Source organism: Bos indicus x Bos taurus, chromosome 1 (genome assembly GCF_003369695.1).
Source record: "Bos indicus x Bos taurus breed Angus x Brahman F1 hybrid chromosome 1, Bos_hybrid_MaternalHap_v2.0, whole genome shotgun sequence".
NCBI classification, from domain to species: domain Eukaryota; kingdom Metazoa; phylum Chordata; class Mammalia; order Artiodactyla; family Bovidae; genus Bos; species Bos indicus x Bos taurus.
Genome location: NC_040076.1, coordinates 52,898,985 through 52,911,218, shown reverse-complemented (window position 1 = coordinate 52,911,218; position 12,234 = coordinate 52,898,985). Strand labels below are relative to the sequence as shown.

The following is a 12,234-nucleotide window of genomic DNA, read 5'->3' as shown; positions in this document are numbered from 1 at the left end:
ATAGTGCTACCTCCCTCTTCACTTTGGCTTGTAGCACTTGCAGTCATCTGAGAGTGTCAGATCTCAGTATATTCATTCATTCTTCTTGACTTTGGGCCACTAAACATGACTCTTCCTGGAGTGGGTGAAACCTGCCTTCCTGCTTAGTGGAATGTATCTCCCCCAGCTTCACCCGCCCCGGCACTAGGCTCCCCACAGCCTGGGGACCCACTGTTTCCAAACATCCTCTCAACAGTCTTGATTCCCTGCCTTTGCTCCCATTATCTGCTCTATGGAGAATGCCTCTATCCTAACAGCCAGAGAAAGCAGAGGGAAACAAGTAAATCCAGGACCAGAAAGACTTTAGTGCAGATGTAGTGAGGACTGACAGAATTGATGTAGTACCTGCCTTCAGGGAGCTTCAGGATAGGAAGACTAGAAAGACCTAGCTTGAAAATAGGATTTTTAAAATTATTGAATCAATTTCAGTGACAATTTACAGGTCATGTGACAGATGCTATAAGAATGGAAAGAATATTTGACTGGGATTTTCATGCCTCAGAAGGGCCTCTGAGAAAGTATTGCCATTGCACATTTATGATATATCTATATAATGGAATACCAATACACATTTATGGTATAATCATACTGATTAAGGAGTGAAGAAGAGTGTTGTAATGTTCTGGAGTTCATGCCTAGTAGTACAATGATAATAAAGGCACAGGCAATGTGGAGAGTATATAACCTTCTGTGCAAGAAAGAGGGAAAATATGAAGACATGTACACATCTGCCTGTATTTTCAAAAAGAATCGGTGGCAGGATAAAATGAAGACTAATAAAAGCCACTGGTCCCTTGGACTGCAAGGAGATCCAGCCAGTTCATCCTAAAGGAAATCAGTCTTAAATATTCATTGGAAGGACTGATGCTGAAGCTGAAATGCCAATACTTTGGCTACCTGATGTGAATAACTGACTCATCTGAAAAGACCCTGATGCTGGGAAAGATTGAAGGTGGGAGGAGAAAGGGATGACAGAGAATGCGCTAGTTAGATGGCATCACCAACTCAGCGTACATGAGTTTGAGTAAACTCTGGGAGTTGGTGATGGACAGGGAGGCCTGGCATGCTGCAGTCCATGGGGTTGCAAAGAGTCAAACATGACTGAGTGACTGAACTGAATAAAAGCCACTACGCATAGGAGGAAAACAGAGATGAAAGTTAGGCCTTCCGAATGGACCTTGTTTAGTTGGTTTGATTGCAAAATTGTATGAAAGACACCCTTCCCTATCAACCCCCTACCCCGTGTCCTGCTTTATTTCTCTCCATTCCACTTACCACCATCTAACATAATCTATGTTTTACTTTGCTTTGTGTGTTTCATTCACTAGAATGGATGCTTATAGAGGGGAGAGATTTTTGTGTTTTTTTCCCTGCTGTATCCCTGGTGCATAGGAGGCATCATATTCATTGAATGATGTTAACCTTGATCGTGTAATTCTATAAGGCTACAGGCCAGCTGCTCATCTGTACTACAGCTCTGCCACCTAGCAGGGCTGTGGGTGACATATGTGTGACATAGACTCAGGGTCTGGTTTCTTTAGAGAATCAGAACTGAACATGGAAAAAGATGAGGCAGCTTATTCTCTATATATACTTATGTACCTTCTAATACGCACATGTGTATGTACTTTTGTAATCCAAGAGAGGATACTTATCATCTCTGCATGGATTAGCTTTTCACATCCTTCAGAGTCTAAACAGTCCTTTTATGAGCTCACCTAGTTTGACCAGCTCACTTGGCGAGGCAGTTTTCCCAGACAGCTTGCTCTATTCCACCACTACAGGAACCAGAGTAAACACATCTTCCCTTGATGGTATCAATTGGCCACTGCAATGCCCTCCTGGCTTGCTGGCTGGCCACCTATCATCTGAGACCATGGTTTGCTTGCAGGTTCGTGAACTGGAGGCTGAACTGGAGAGCGAAGTCCAACGTAACTCGGAGGCCCAGAGGGGAGCCCACAGGCTTGAACGGTGCCTCAAGGAGCTGACCCATCAGGTACTCTGAGAAGCCGCTCCCTGCTTGCCTGGCTGCACCCTACCTCAGGCAGATGTGCTCCTTCAAGCCTGAAACCACCCCCTAGGACTCCTCTAGTTCTCTCTCCATCGTTCCTCTCCCTTAGCAGGAGACACCAACTTGTCCTTCCAGAGCTCCTCTGCTATTACTGATTTGGGTTGGTCCCTCTTTAGAGCTCTCGGGAAGCACAATGTGAGTGACAAGTTGCAATTAGAGGCGAAGAGCTATTTATACTATCCTTGTTTTTTCTCACGCAATGTCTGCAGCACTTTTGGAAAGATGCCTTCCTGTGAGAGGCTGAGTGAGAACAATGTGTAAATGAAGTGACTGGTGGAGGCTGGGGTGGCGACTCAGCCAGCAGGTTGCATGAGGCGCTAGTTAAATTGGAGCAGGGGACGTTTCCACTCTTGTTTTCTGGTCTCACAAACACTCCAGGCCACCGAGGACTCTATCTGGTGTTGGTGCCGGGTGGAAATACAGCAAATGCTGAGAGGCCCCTTGCAGCTTTCTGACTGTTTTCATGTCTAAGCAAATAATTGAAAAGAAGTGGGCAAACTTGTAACCAGTAACTAATGCATTGCCAGAGTAGCAATCTACTCCTTCACTTGTGTTTTCATTTTCCAGCTTGTCTTACCTTTTCTTCAAACAGAGAAAACCAGATATCTCATGATAGCACATATCTTGCTCACTCCTCTGGGCCCAGCACCTTCCTGGCACAGAGCAGATGCGTGTGTTTCAGTTAAACACAGATGCCAATGGTTACTCTCTGCCACACAATATAGCTTGTTCCAGTGAAAAGGCAAACTCACTCTAGGTGCCCACTTTACAGCAACTTAGCACTCATGAGAGATCTGCCAGTCCTGATAGTGGCCCCCGAGGCTGAGTTGGTGTCAGAGACATCAAAGTGTTCCTTCCTTGCAGTAGGAAGGAGAGTACTGTTAGGACAGCAGAGTGCTTCAGAAGCACCATCTTGGGCTAATTAAGATGAAATGAGCTATTTGTACAGTTCTTCTTTGCTGAATAAGTAGTTCTTTCCTAAGGCGAATTAGCCTGACATTTCTTTAGACCATGCTAGGTATTATAGTGAAAACCACTGGGGACTGCCTCATGGTGTGTGTGGGGCAGGAAGTAAACACCCGGGAAACATGAAAGGTGTGCTAGTCTATGCTTCTTTTGAGCAAGGATAAGACAACGTGAGGAAGCAAAGTGCTGCTTGTTAATTGTGTCTGTTTTTTTTTCTTTTTATTTTCCTATGGATTATTCTTACAGTTTTCTTCTGTAAACAGGTTCATTATACAACAGTGCACTAAAGCTATACTTTCTTCATTGTCCCAAGTAATACAGTCTCATTCTATTGTGTTTTTATCTTTGTTTCTTTATAGCAATAATCTGTGTCTTCCCCTTGTACTAGCATGGAAGTGTATTTCTTAATTTCTTCCAAGTGTCTGCACAATGCTTAGAGTATATCTATTCAATTATGCAATGATTTTCTGCCATCAACTCAGGTAACACCTATTGAGTACTTTTTATTACAAGATAACAGGCAAGACCCTGTCACTTTAAAGAGACATTAGAGAGCCCTCCATATTCCTTGATATCAGTACCTGGTTTTGAAATATTCAAGGCAGATGTTGAGTCAATTCAATCTGCTCTCCTTTAACATCAAAATAACCATCAGGACTGTGGGGCAGAGTGTTTTGTGATAGTACATCATAGGTGCCATTATAAAATGTCATTTTGAAAGGGATATAAATAGGGTTTTTCTTTCGTAGGAAAAATTCCTCTTGGAAAATCATACTGCATTGGAAAAGGGAACCAAGTGTCACTCCATCTACAAGAGTTTTAAGGCCAGTCCCACTGAGAATTTATCTCCCCTCATATGTCCCTCTAGCATTTGGAAATTCATCCTGTTTTCCTCTCCAGTGTCTAGAAATGTATGCTATAAAGCAGGACATAGGATTAGGAACCTATATTATTTACAGGAGGTAAAGACAGTTTTCCTCCCCACCACCACCCCCTATCTACCTGCTCTACTTTACATTTGTCTACCTCCTGTATTCAGGGCAGAGAAGGCAATGGCACCCCACTCCAGTACTCTTGCCTGGAAAATCCCATGGACGGAGGAGCCTGGTGGGCTGCAGTCCATGGGGTCACTAAGAGTCGGACACGACTGAGCGACTTCACTTTCACTTTTCACTTTCATGCATTGGAGAAGGAAATGGCAACCCACTCCAGTGTTCTTGCCTGGAGAATCCCAAGGACAGGGGAGCCTGGTGGGCTGCCGTCTATGGGGTTGCACAGAGTCAGACATGACTGAAGCGACAGCAGCAGCAGCAGCAGTGTATTCAGGGACCTGTGTGTAGGTGTTATTTAATCCTTAGTAATCTAAATGTGGATACGTATCTTCATTTCAAGGGATAAGAAAAAAAAATCTGGTCTCAGGTGGGCTCTCTAGGAACCAGATGACAGGGTGGAGTCAGAAGTATAAGAGATTTATGGGAGGTAACACCTGGGAATGGAGAACGCGATGGCACCCCACTCCAGTACTCTTGCCTGGAAAATCCCACGGACGGAGGAGCCTGGTAGGCTGCAGTCCATGGGGTCGCTAAGAGTTGGACACAACTGAGTGACTTCACTTTCACTTTTCACTTTCATGCATTGGAGAAGGAAATGGCAACCCACTCCAGTGTTCTTGCCTGGAGAATCCCAGGGATGGGGGAGCCTGGTGGGCTGCCGTCTGCGGGGTTGCACAGAGTCGGACACAACTGAAGCGACTTAGCAGCAGCAGCAGCAGCAACACCTGGGAAAGATAAAGGGGAGAGCAAGCAGCCTGAGGCAGAGAAAGCCTCACTGATTTATTTTTGCTTCTAATGCCTTTGCTTTTAGTGTCAAAAAAATTCATCAAGATCAATGTTACAGAACTTACCTTCTGTGTTGTCTTCTAGGAGTTTTATGATTCCAGGTCTTAGATTCAAGTTTTTATCCCCATTTTGAGTTCACGTTTATGTATAGTATAAGATAGTGGTCAAATTTCCTTTTTTGCGTGTGGTTGTCCAGTTTTCCCAACACCACTTATTGAAGAACTAGCTGTCTTTCCCCCATTATATATTCTGGCTCCTTTGCATTAATTGGCCATGTATATATGAATATATCTGGGCTCTTTATTCCATTCAGTTGATCTGCATGTCTGTTTTTATTCTAATATATACTGTTTCAGTGACTATACCTTTGTAATATGTTTGAAATCAGAAAGCAAGATGCCTTCAGCTTTGTTCTTCTTCCTCAAGATTACTTTGACTACCCAGGGCCTTTTGTGGTTCCATTCTATTTTTGTGAAAAATGATAGTGACTGCATTGACTTTGTAGATTGTTTAGGGTAGTATGGACATTTTAACATTAATTCTTCCAAACCACAAGCACAAAACAGCTTTCCACGATTTGTGTCTTCTTCCATTTCTTTCATCAGTGCTGTATTGTCGTGTTCTGGGCACAGGTTGGAAAAGAATTTCCAGACATAAGACACAATGAGAGGGAAATAAAGTTTATTAGAGTGGGAGATGCTGTTGGAAAGGGAAAACTCAAAACTTGAGGTGAATTTTCCCAGCTCAAGGGAAAACTGATGTTGAACAGGGGTCCTTAGTCTACTTTTATACCCAGGGTACAAGGAGTGGGATTGGGGTCTTGTGGCTCATTTGCTGATTGGATGATGCAGGTAAGAGTAAGGCAAATATCTCCTCCCTATGGGGTAGGAGGGGAGACAAGTTATACTGTTTCTATTAATAGTTACAACATGGGGGAGGGAAGGACGATAAGGGTCTGGTTTTTCCATTCCTGCCTTCCAAGATCCTCCTTGGTTATCTGCTCTTTCATCCCTGGGTCATCACACACATATAGTTTTCAGTGTGCAAGTTTTTTACCTTCCCTCCTTGGTTAAATTTATTCCTAAGTGTTTTATTCTTTTTGATGCAATTATAAATGGGATTGTTTTCTTAATTTCTGATAGTTCATATTAGTGTACAGAAACACAACTTATTTTTGCATAATGATTTTGTATCCTAAAAATTTACTTTTCTGCCTCTTTCTCTCTTCTCCTTCTGAGACCCTTGTAATGCAAATGCTGTTCCACTTGATGTTATTCCATAAGTCCTTTAAGCTGTCTTTATTCACTTCCTCCCGCTACTTTTATGGGATGAATTCCACTGCCTTGTCTTGAAGTTCACTGAGCCTTTCTTTTACTTCATCTAGTCTACTGTTGAATGCCTATATTGGAAATTTTGCTCAGATATTTATCTCTGTGATTTCTGCTTGGTACTTTTTTATATTAATATTTTCTTTTTGTTGAAATTTTCACTTTGTTTATGCATCGTTCTCCTGAGCTTGGTGAGCAGATTCATGACCATTATTTTGAACCTTTTATCAGGTAAATCATCTACCTTTATCCTTTTCTGGGGTTTCATCTTATTCCTTCATTTGGAGCATATTACTTTGTTTCTTCAACTTTTGATCTCTGTGTTGTTGTTTACGCATTAGATAAAGCAACTCTCCCAATCTTAAATGAATAGTCCCATGTAAGAGAAGATCTTTATTGTTCAATCTACCCTAGCTGTTAGTTGTCTCTGAAATCTCTGTGACTGTCCAAGCAGCCGTCTTTGTTCTTAGGGCTCTTAGTTGAGTGTTCAAAAACTGTCTATTATATTGCAAAGGGGAGGATCTCAGTCAGTACTTAGATTCAGGGCTGACTGGAGGCCAGACCCTCAGGCAGGGGCTTTTAAAGTATGCAAATACACCTCTTTCGGGGAATGACTGGGAGATGGGTATTTCTGTCTGTCTGTTCCGATCCTTGTGGTGCTATGCAGTTAAGAACTCTTTCTCTGTTTGCTATCATCTCATTGAACCTGTGAACACAAGCCCTTGCTTGAACACAAGCCCAGAGACAGAATAAGAAATTTATCCTCTGGACATCAGCTACAAAAGTCAGTACACCAGACCTGTGCAGAAGCTCCTTTCTCAGAGATACTGGTAGCCTAGGTGGGGCATGTGAAGATGGCACCCACTGGCTTTCCCAGGTGCTTCAGTCTTCTGCCAATGCTGAGGGGAGGAGGTGGTTAAAAACTGTTGCAGTCCTGTAGGACCCATGAATGTAAGTCCTGCTGGCCACTAGAGTCAAGCTTTCAAGGGATGTACCCTGGGTGGCAGCCATGAAAACTGGGCCACCAAACATGTGCTTCTTTCCAAGAGATACCAGAAACCTAGAGTGAGGCAGAGTGTATGAAGATGGTGCCACCAGCCTTCCTGGTCTCTGGAGATGTGTGTTAAATTACAAGACTGCCCTCTTGGGCTGCAGCTACTAAGATAAGCAAATAGGTCTCTTTCAGGGAAACTGAGCATTTCTGTCTGCTGCCTCTGTGCTGTGTCCCGGGGGCTAAACATTAAACCTAGCAAGGAGGGAAAAAGCAGGATAACTAAAGGGGCATAGGAGATGAGCCTGGTTGGAGTGAGGTTGTTTAGGGATGGGAAGCCTGATGGGCTGCTGTCTATGGGGTCGCACAGAGTCGGACACGACTGAAGCGACTTAGCAGCAGCAGCAGAGGGAGATAAGTGGGAAAACCATGAAAGCCACCAAAAAAGTTGATACTTGATGGAATAAGTAAGATGGAGCTAGGAAAAATGTTTGAGCAGTAGGTGTTTGTCTCGGTTAAATCATTCATCTCAACCATCAGTTTAAATACTCTCCTTCAGGGCAGTTCAGCAGCTCCAAAGTGGAAGTACTCTAGTTAAAAGGGGGTGGTAAAGGGGGTGGCATGCAGAGCCTTCCTGCATGTCTGTCTCTTCCCTCCTTCCTCCTCAGAATACCCAGGGCATCACAGAGCATGTTTGAAAAACACTGTCTTACTGGATTTCCTTTTTCCAGCCCAAGCCTGGATTTCAATGGAAGCAATAAGAACACACAAAACAGGGTCCCCATAGCTTATGGAATTTTCCTATCTCTGCTAATGCCCACTCCACAATTCCAGTAAACTTAGTCTTTTCTTATAGTTCTGTTGCAGGAAGGGGGACCCCTTCCAGGGCCCGAAACTGGGCTCTTGTCTAACACTTGGAAATGAATTATCTGAGGAGACACATGTGCTGACAAAGCAAGAAATTTTATCGGGAAAGGGCACCTGGGTGGAGAGCAGTATGGTAAGGGAACCCAGGAGAACTGCTCTGCCGAGTGGCTCGCAGTCTCAGGTTTTATGGTGATGGGATTAGTTTCCGTGTGGTCTTTGGCCAATCATTCTAATTCAGAGTCTTTCCTGGTGGCACACGCATTGCTCAGCCAAGATGGATGCTAGCGAGAGGGATTCTGGGAAGTGGACAGACATGCGGTGTCTCCTTTCGACCTTTCCCAAACTCTTCTGGTTGGTGGTGGCTTATTCCGTATTCCTTATCAGGATCTCCTGTCATAAAACAACTCATGCAAATGGTTACTGTGATGCCTGGCCAGGGTGGGAGGTTTCAATCAGTGGCTTCCCCTAACAGTTCCATTACCTAAAGCCAAGGGTCAGTTAGAAAGTTCAAGGAAAGAATTGGTTTGATGGGGGGCTGCAGGTGGGCACTGAGAAACCACAGGCAGGTGTGGCTTGGCTGGGCTGGGAAGACTGAAGTCCAAATTGAAACTAATGGCTTTAACTTCCATTTTAACAAAGGCTGGGAGTTCTGTGTCATTGCTCTGAGCTGTGTTTATTAATTTGTTGGAACTTGGGATAAGTAGAGTTAAACTCATTTTTCAAATCATGGTTCTACATATGGTCTTTAATAAATTCTCCTTACTCTCATTTCCTCATGTGAGGCTACACCCAATGCAAACTGCTGGATCCTTCAAATCACCTTTACATACAAACCTGTACTTTGCAGGTAGAGGAAGATAAGAAAAATATGAGCAGGATGCAGACTCTGATGGATAATCTTCAGCTAAAAGTACAAAGTTACAAGCAGCAAATCGAGTCAGCAGTAAGTACCTGAGGCAGTTGCAGCCTCATGGATTTCCTAGCCATTTACATTTGATTAATGGAGATATGTGGCCCTGAGCTAAAGAGGCAGCTTGTCAGAGGACCAGCTCAGCTTAAAGTCTGCTCATTCTCTCTCTCTCTTTTTTTTTTTTTAATGTGCATGCTAGAATTATCACCTATAGTTAAAATCTGTGCAACTTTTCCCTTCAGGGAGCCAAAGCTCTCTCCCTTGACCTTTGCTTACACCCAAACATATGCATTGCGTGATATGAGCCAAATAGGAGCATGGTGTCATGTAGAGATAGAAAATTTTGGTTGGGTAATCATCCTGTGGGGCTTCTCATGTGGCTCAGTGGTAAAGAATCCAGGAGACATCAGTGCAGGAGACGTGGGTTCTAACTCTGAGTGGGGAAGATCCCCTGGAGCAAGAAATGGCAATCCACTCTAGTGTTCTTGCCTGGGAAATCCCGTGGACAGAGGAGCCTTATAACAGTAAAGACAGACACCCTCTACCCTGAATAGGATGTTAAATTGATTACAAAACAAATTATGGTTAATCTATCACATACCAAATCTGTGAAAGCTGGACTATATCCTGTTGGTGGTAAGTGCCAACTATGTTCTCAATTTCCAGGGGAAAAAATGTTATAAAATGGGTCTGGTGCCTGCTAGGAAGTCTGAATCCATATACATCATACAAAAATATGATATTTCATTCAGTACTCAGAAGTTTAGATTCCTTTCTCACATTTTTCAATTTTCTCACTTCAGGGCAGGAAAAAATATGATCTTATAGGCTCAGGGATTTCTTTGTTTCATTTTTTATTTTTATAGGAAGCAGAAGCAAGTCAATACCGTTCCAAGTATAAGAAGCAGCAACATGAGTTGAATGAAGCTAAGGAAAGAGCAGAGATAGCCGAATCTCAAGTTAATAAACTCAAGATGAAAGCAAAAGAGTTTGGGAAAAAGGTGCGTCAGGTATTCAGTTCTGCTGTAACTTTTAAAGCATTGGGTATTTCAGGCTCATGTCATCACATGGAAAATTGTTTCTTCAGAGGCTTTTAAAAACAACATTGAAAAAGAGTTTCCGATAAAATCTTCTCATGTTTATTAATTCTACCTGTCTGGGTAGGACGAGACAGTAAGCATTTGAGTGGGGTGCGCACTATATTACACTTCTCAAATGCTTAATTCTAGGTTAATGTGCAGGCTCTGAGCTCTGGGCCTAGATTCACGTGGGTAGGACAGCCAGGCGTCCAAGGAGAAAAGATGATTAAAGAAGCACAGATGGATCTGATTGAAATTCTAAGCAAACTCTTCCGTGGTGGGCAAGTATCACATCGATATGGAGATCCCAGGGGGACAGGTTTAAAGTGGAGGCCATGAAGAACAAATGCAAGAGTCTTGCTTTCTGGTTTTCTTCCCTAAGACAGAGAAAGGAACTGTCTACCATCTGTGTCCACGAAAATTCTGTTCCAATAGTAGGGGCCACTGCCCTAATTTTCCTGGGAAAGTGACAGAGAACATGGAGCTGTAGGCTTGGCAGGGCCAGTATCTTAGTCTGTTCAGAGATGTCACCCCAGAGATGGCGTGGCTTACAAACTGCAAACACTTCTCACAGGCCTGAAGGCTGTGAAGTCCAGGGTCATGGAGCTGGCAGATTTGGAATCAGGTGAGGGCTACTTCCTTATAGACAACCCTCTTCCCATTGTAACCTCACATGGTAGAAAGAAGGGAAGAAGCTCTCTGGAGTCTTTCTTTCTTAAGGACATTACTCCCAGGCATGAGGACTCAATCTCATGACCTAATCCCTTCACAAAGGCCCCAGCTCCTAATACCATCACTGTTGGGGTTAGGAATTCAACATGTGAATTTTGGGGGGGGACAAAAACATTCATACTATGGCAGTGAGCTCAGCTTCCTCACTGAGACTGTTACTAGAAACAGTTGTTAAATGAGATCTGGCTTTAGGAGAAGCAGATTAAAAGAGGTTGTATACACTCCATAGAATGCCTACAGAGCACTTAGCACAGGCACCACCATTTCAGTTTTTAAAATGAATTACTAGTAAACTTGCAAAAAAAAGAGAGAGGGTAACAAATAGTAAATACTACCCTATGGGAGATCAAAGGATCTCTTTTGAAGAAGAGACTAAAATTTGGTCGTATTTAATATATTTGGATCCAAATATGAAAAATATGAGACTTTTGCAGGCTCTAGAAATTTCTTATTGATGAGCAAATAGTCTCAGGGAGAAGGCCTATATTGAGAGGTCCAGCTAAGTGGTTTGAACTCTGGCCTCAATCTGCAAGGTGTTACAGCCTGGGATCAGGGTCTTCTGTGTGGAAGCTGCCCAGCAACCCCCTGTGATGGATTTGTTTAGGGAAGTGCTTCGCACATGCTACAATTGCACTCAGCTGCATGAGGTCGGAGGGCCTCGGAAACAGATGTAATGCTTTCGACTTTGTCACAGTTATTTCCAACAAAGAATAAAATGAGTAAAGCAGAAATTGCTTCTGAGAGGCCAGAGATGATAGGAAAATCGTCCTTGGCAATGCAGTGACTAATTGTTTTTCATTCACAGAAGGAGAGCCTGAACATCTCTCCACTGTCATAAAGCAAAGGAAACGGTTTTCTGATAGAATTGTGCATCAGGTCTGGGGAGCAAATTGGTGATGCATGTCATCTCTCCCTTCTGGGGTCTTCTCCAGAGGGTGCTGCCTTTACTGGCAATGCAAGGCGGGCAGAAAATTGAGTGACTAAGCACGCCCTTGCGGTGAATTACTGGGGTCTGCTTTCTCTCATGCAGATAATTGCCTCAATTCCCTGCCTCCCTTCGAAGCTAATGAAGAGCTGGCTAAGGCCTGCTTATGACTGGAAAGCACTGGGCTTTGTTCTGGGTGTATGTCCCACTGATGAAAGTCACAGGAATCTCATAGAACATGCTGATATTCTATTTTTCAGGTCCATGAAGAATGAGCCGTCCTCATTTATAAAGGATAGAGGCTGGAAAAGTACAAGGAGGTACTATTTTCTGACCAGAAACTTAAGTTGCATTTGAAGTATACACCTTTAGATTGATGCACAGCTGCTTTACAATGTTATATTAGTTTCAAGTGTAATAACATAGTGCTTCAATATTTGTAGGTTATACTCCAGTTAAAATGACTATAAAATACTGCTTATATCCTC

General features: G+C 43.2%; 1 protein-coding gene across 1 annotated transcript in view; it reads left to right on the top strand.

Moving 5' to 3' along the window:
* MYH15 (myosin heavy chain 15) overlaps window positions 1-12,234 on the top strand; it is a 159,670-nt gene extending 147,436 nt beyond the window's left edge. The window contains exons 38-40 of the mRNA XM_027514018.1: window positions 1,931-2,035; window positions 8,948-9,043; window positions 9,877-12,234. Coding sequence (XP_027369819.1) covers window positions 1,931-2,035; window positions 8,948-9,043; window positions 9,877-10,107 — 432 coding nt within the window. The 3' untranslated portion in view covers window positions 10,108-12,234. The remainder of the gene's footprint in view (window positions 1-1,930; window positions 2,036-8,947; window positions 9,044-9,876) is intronic.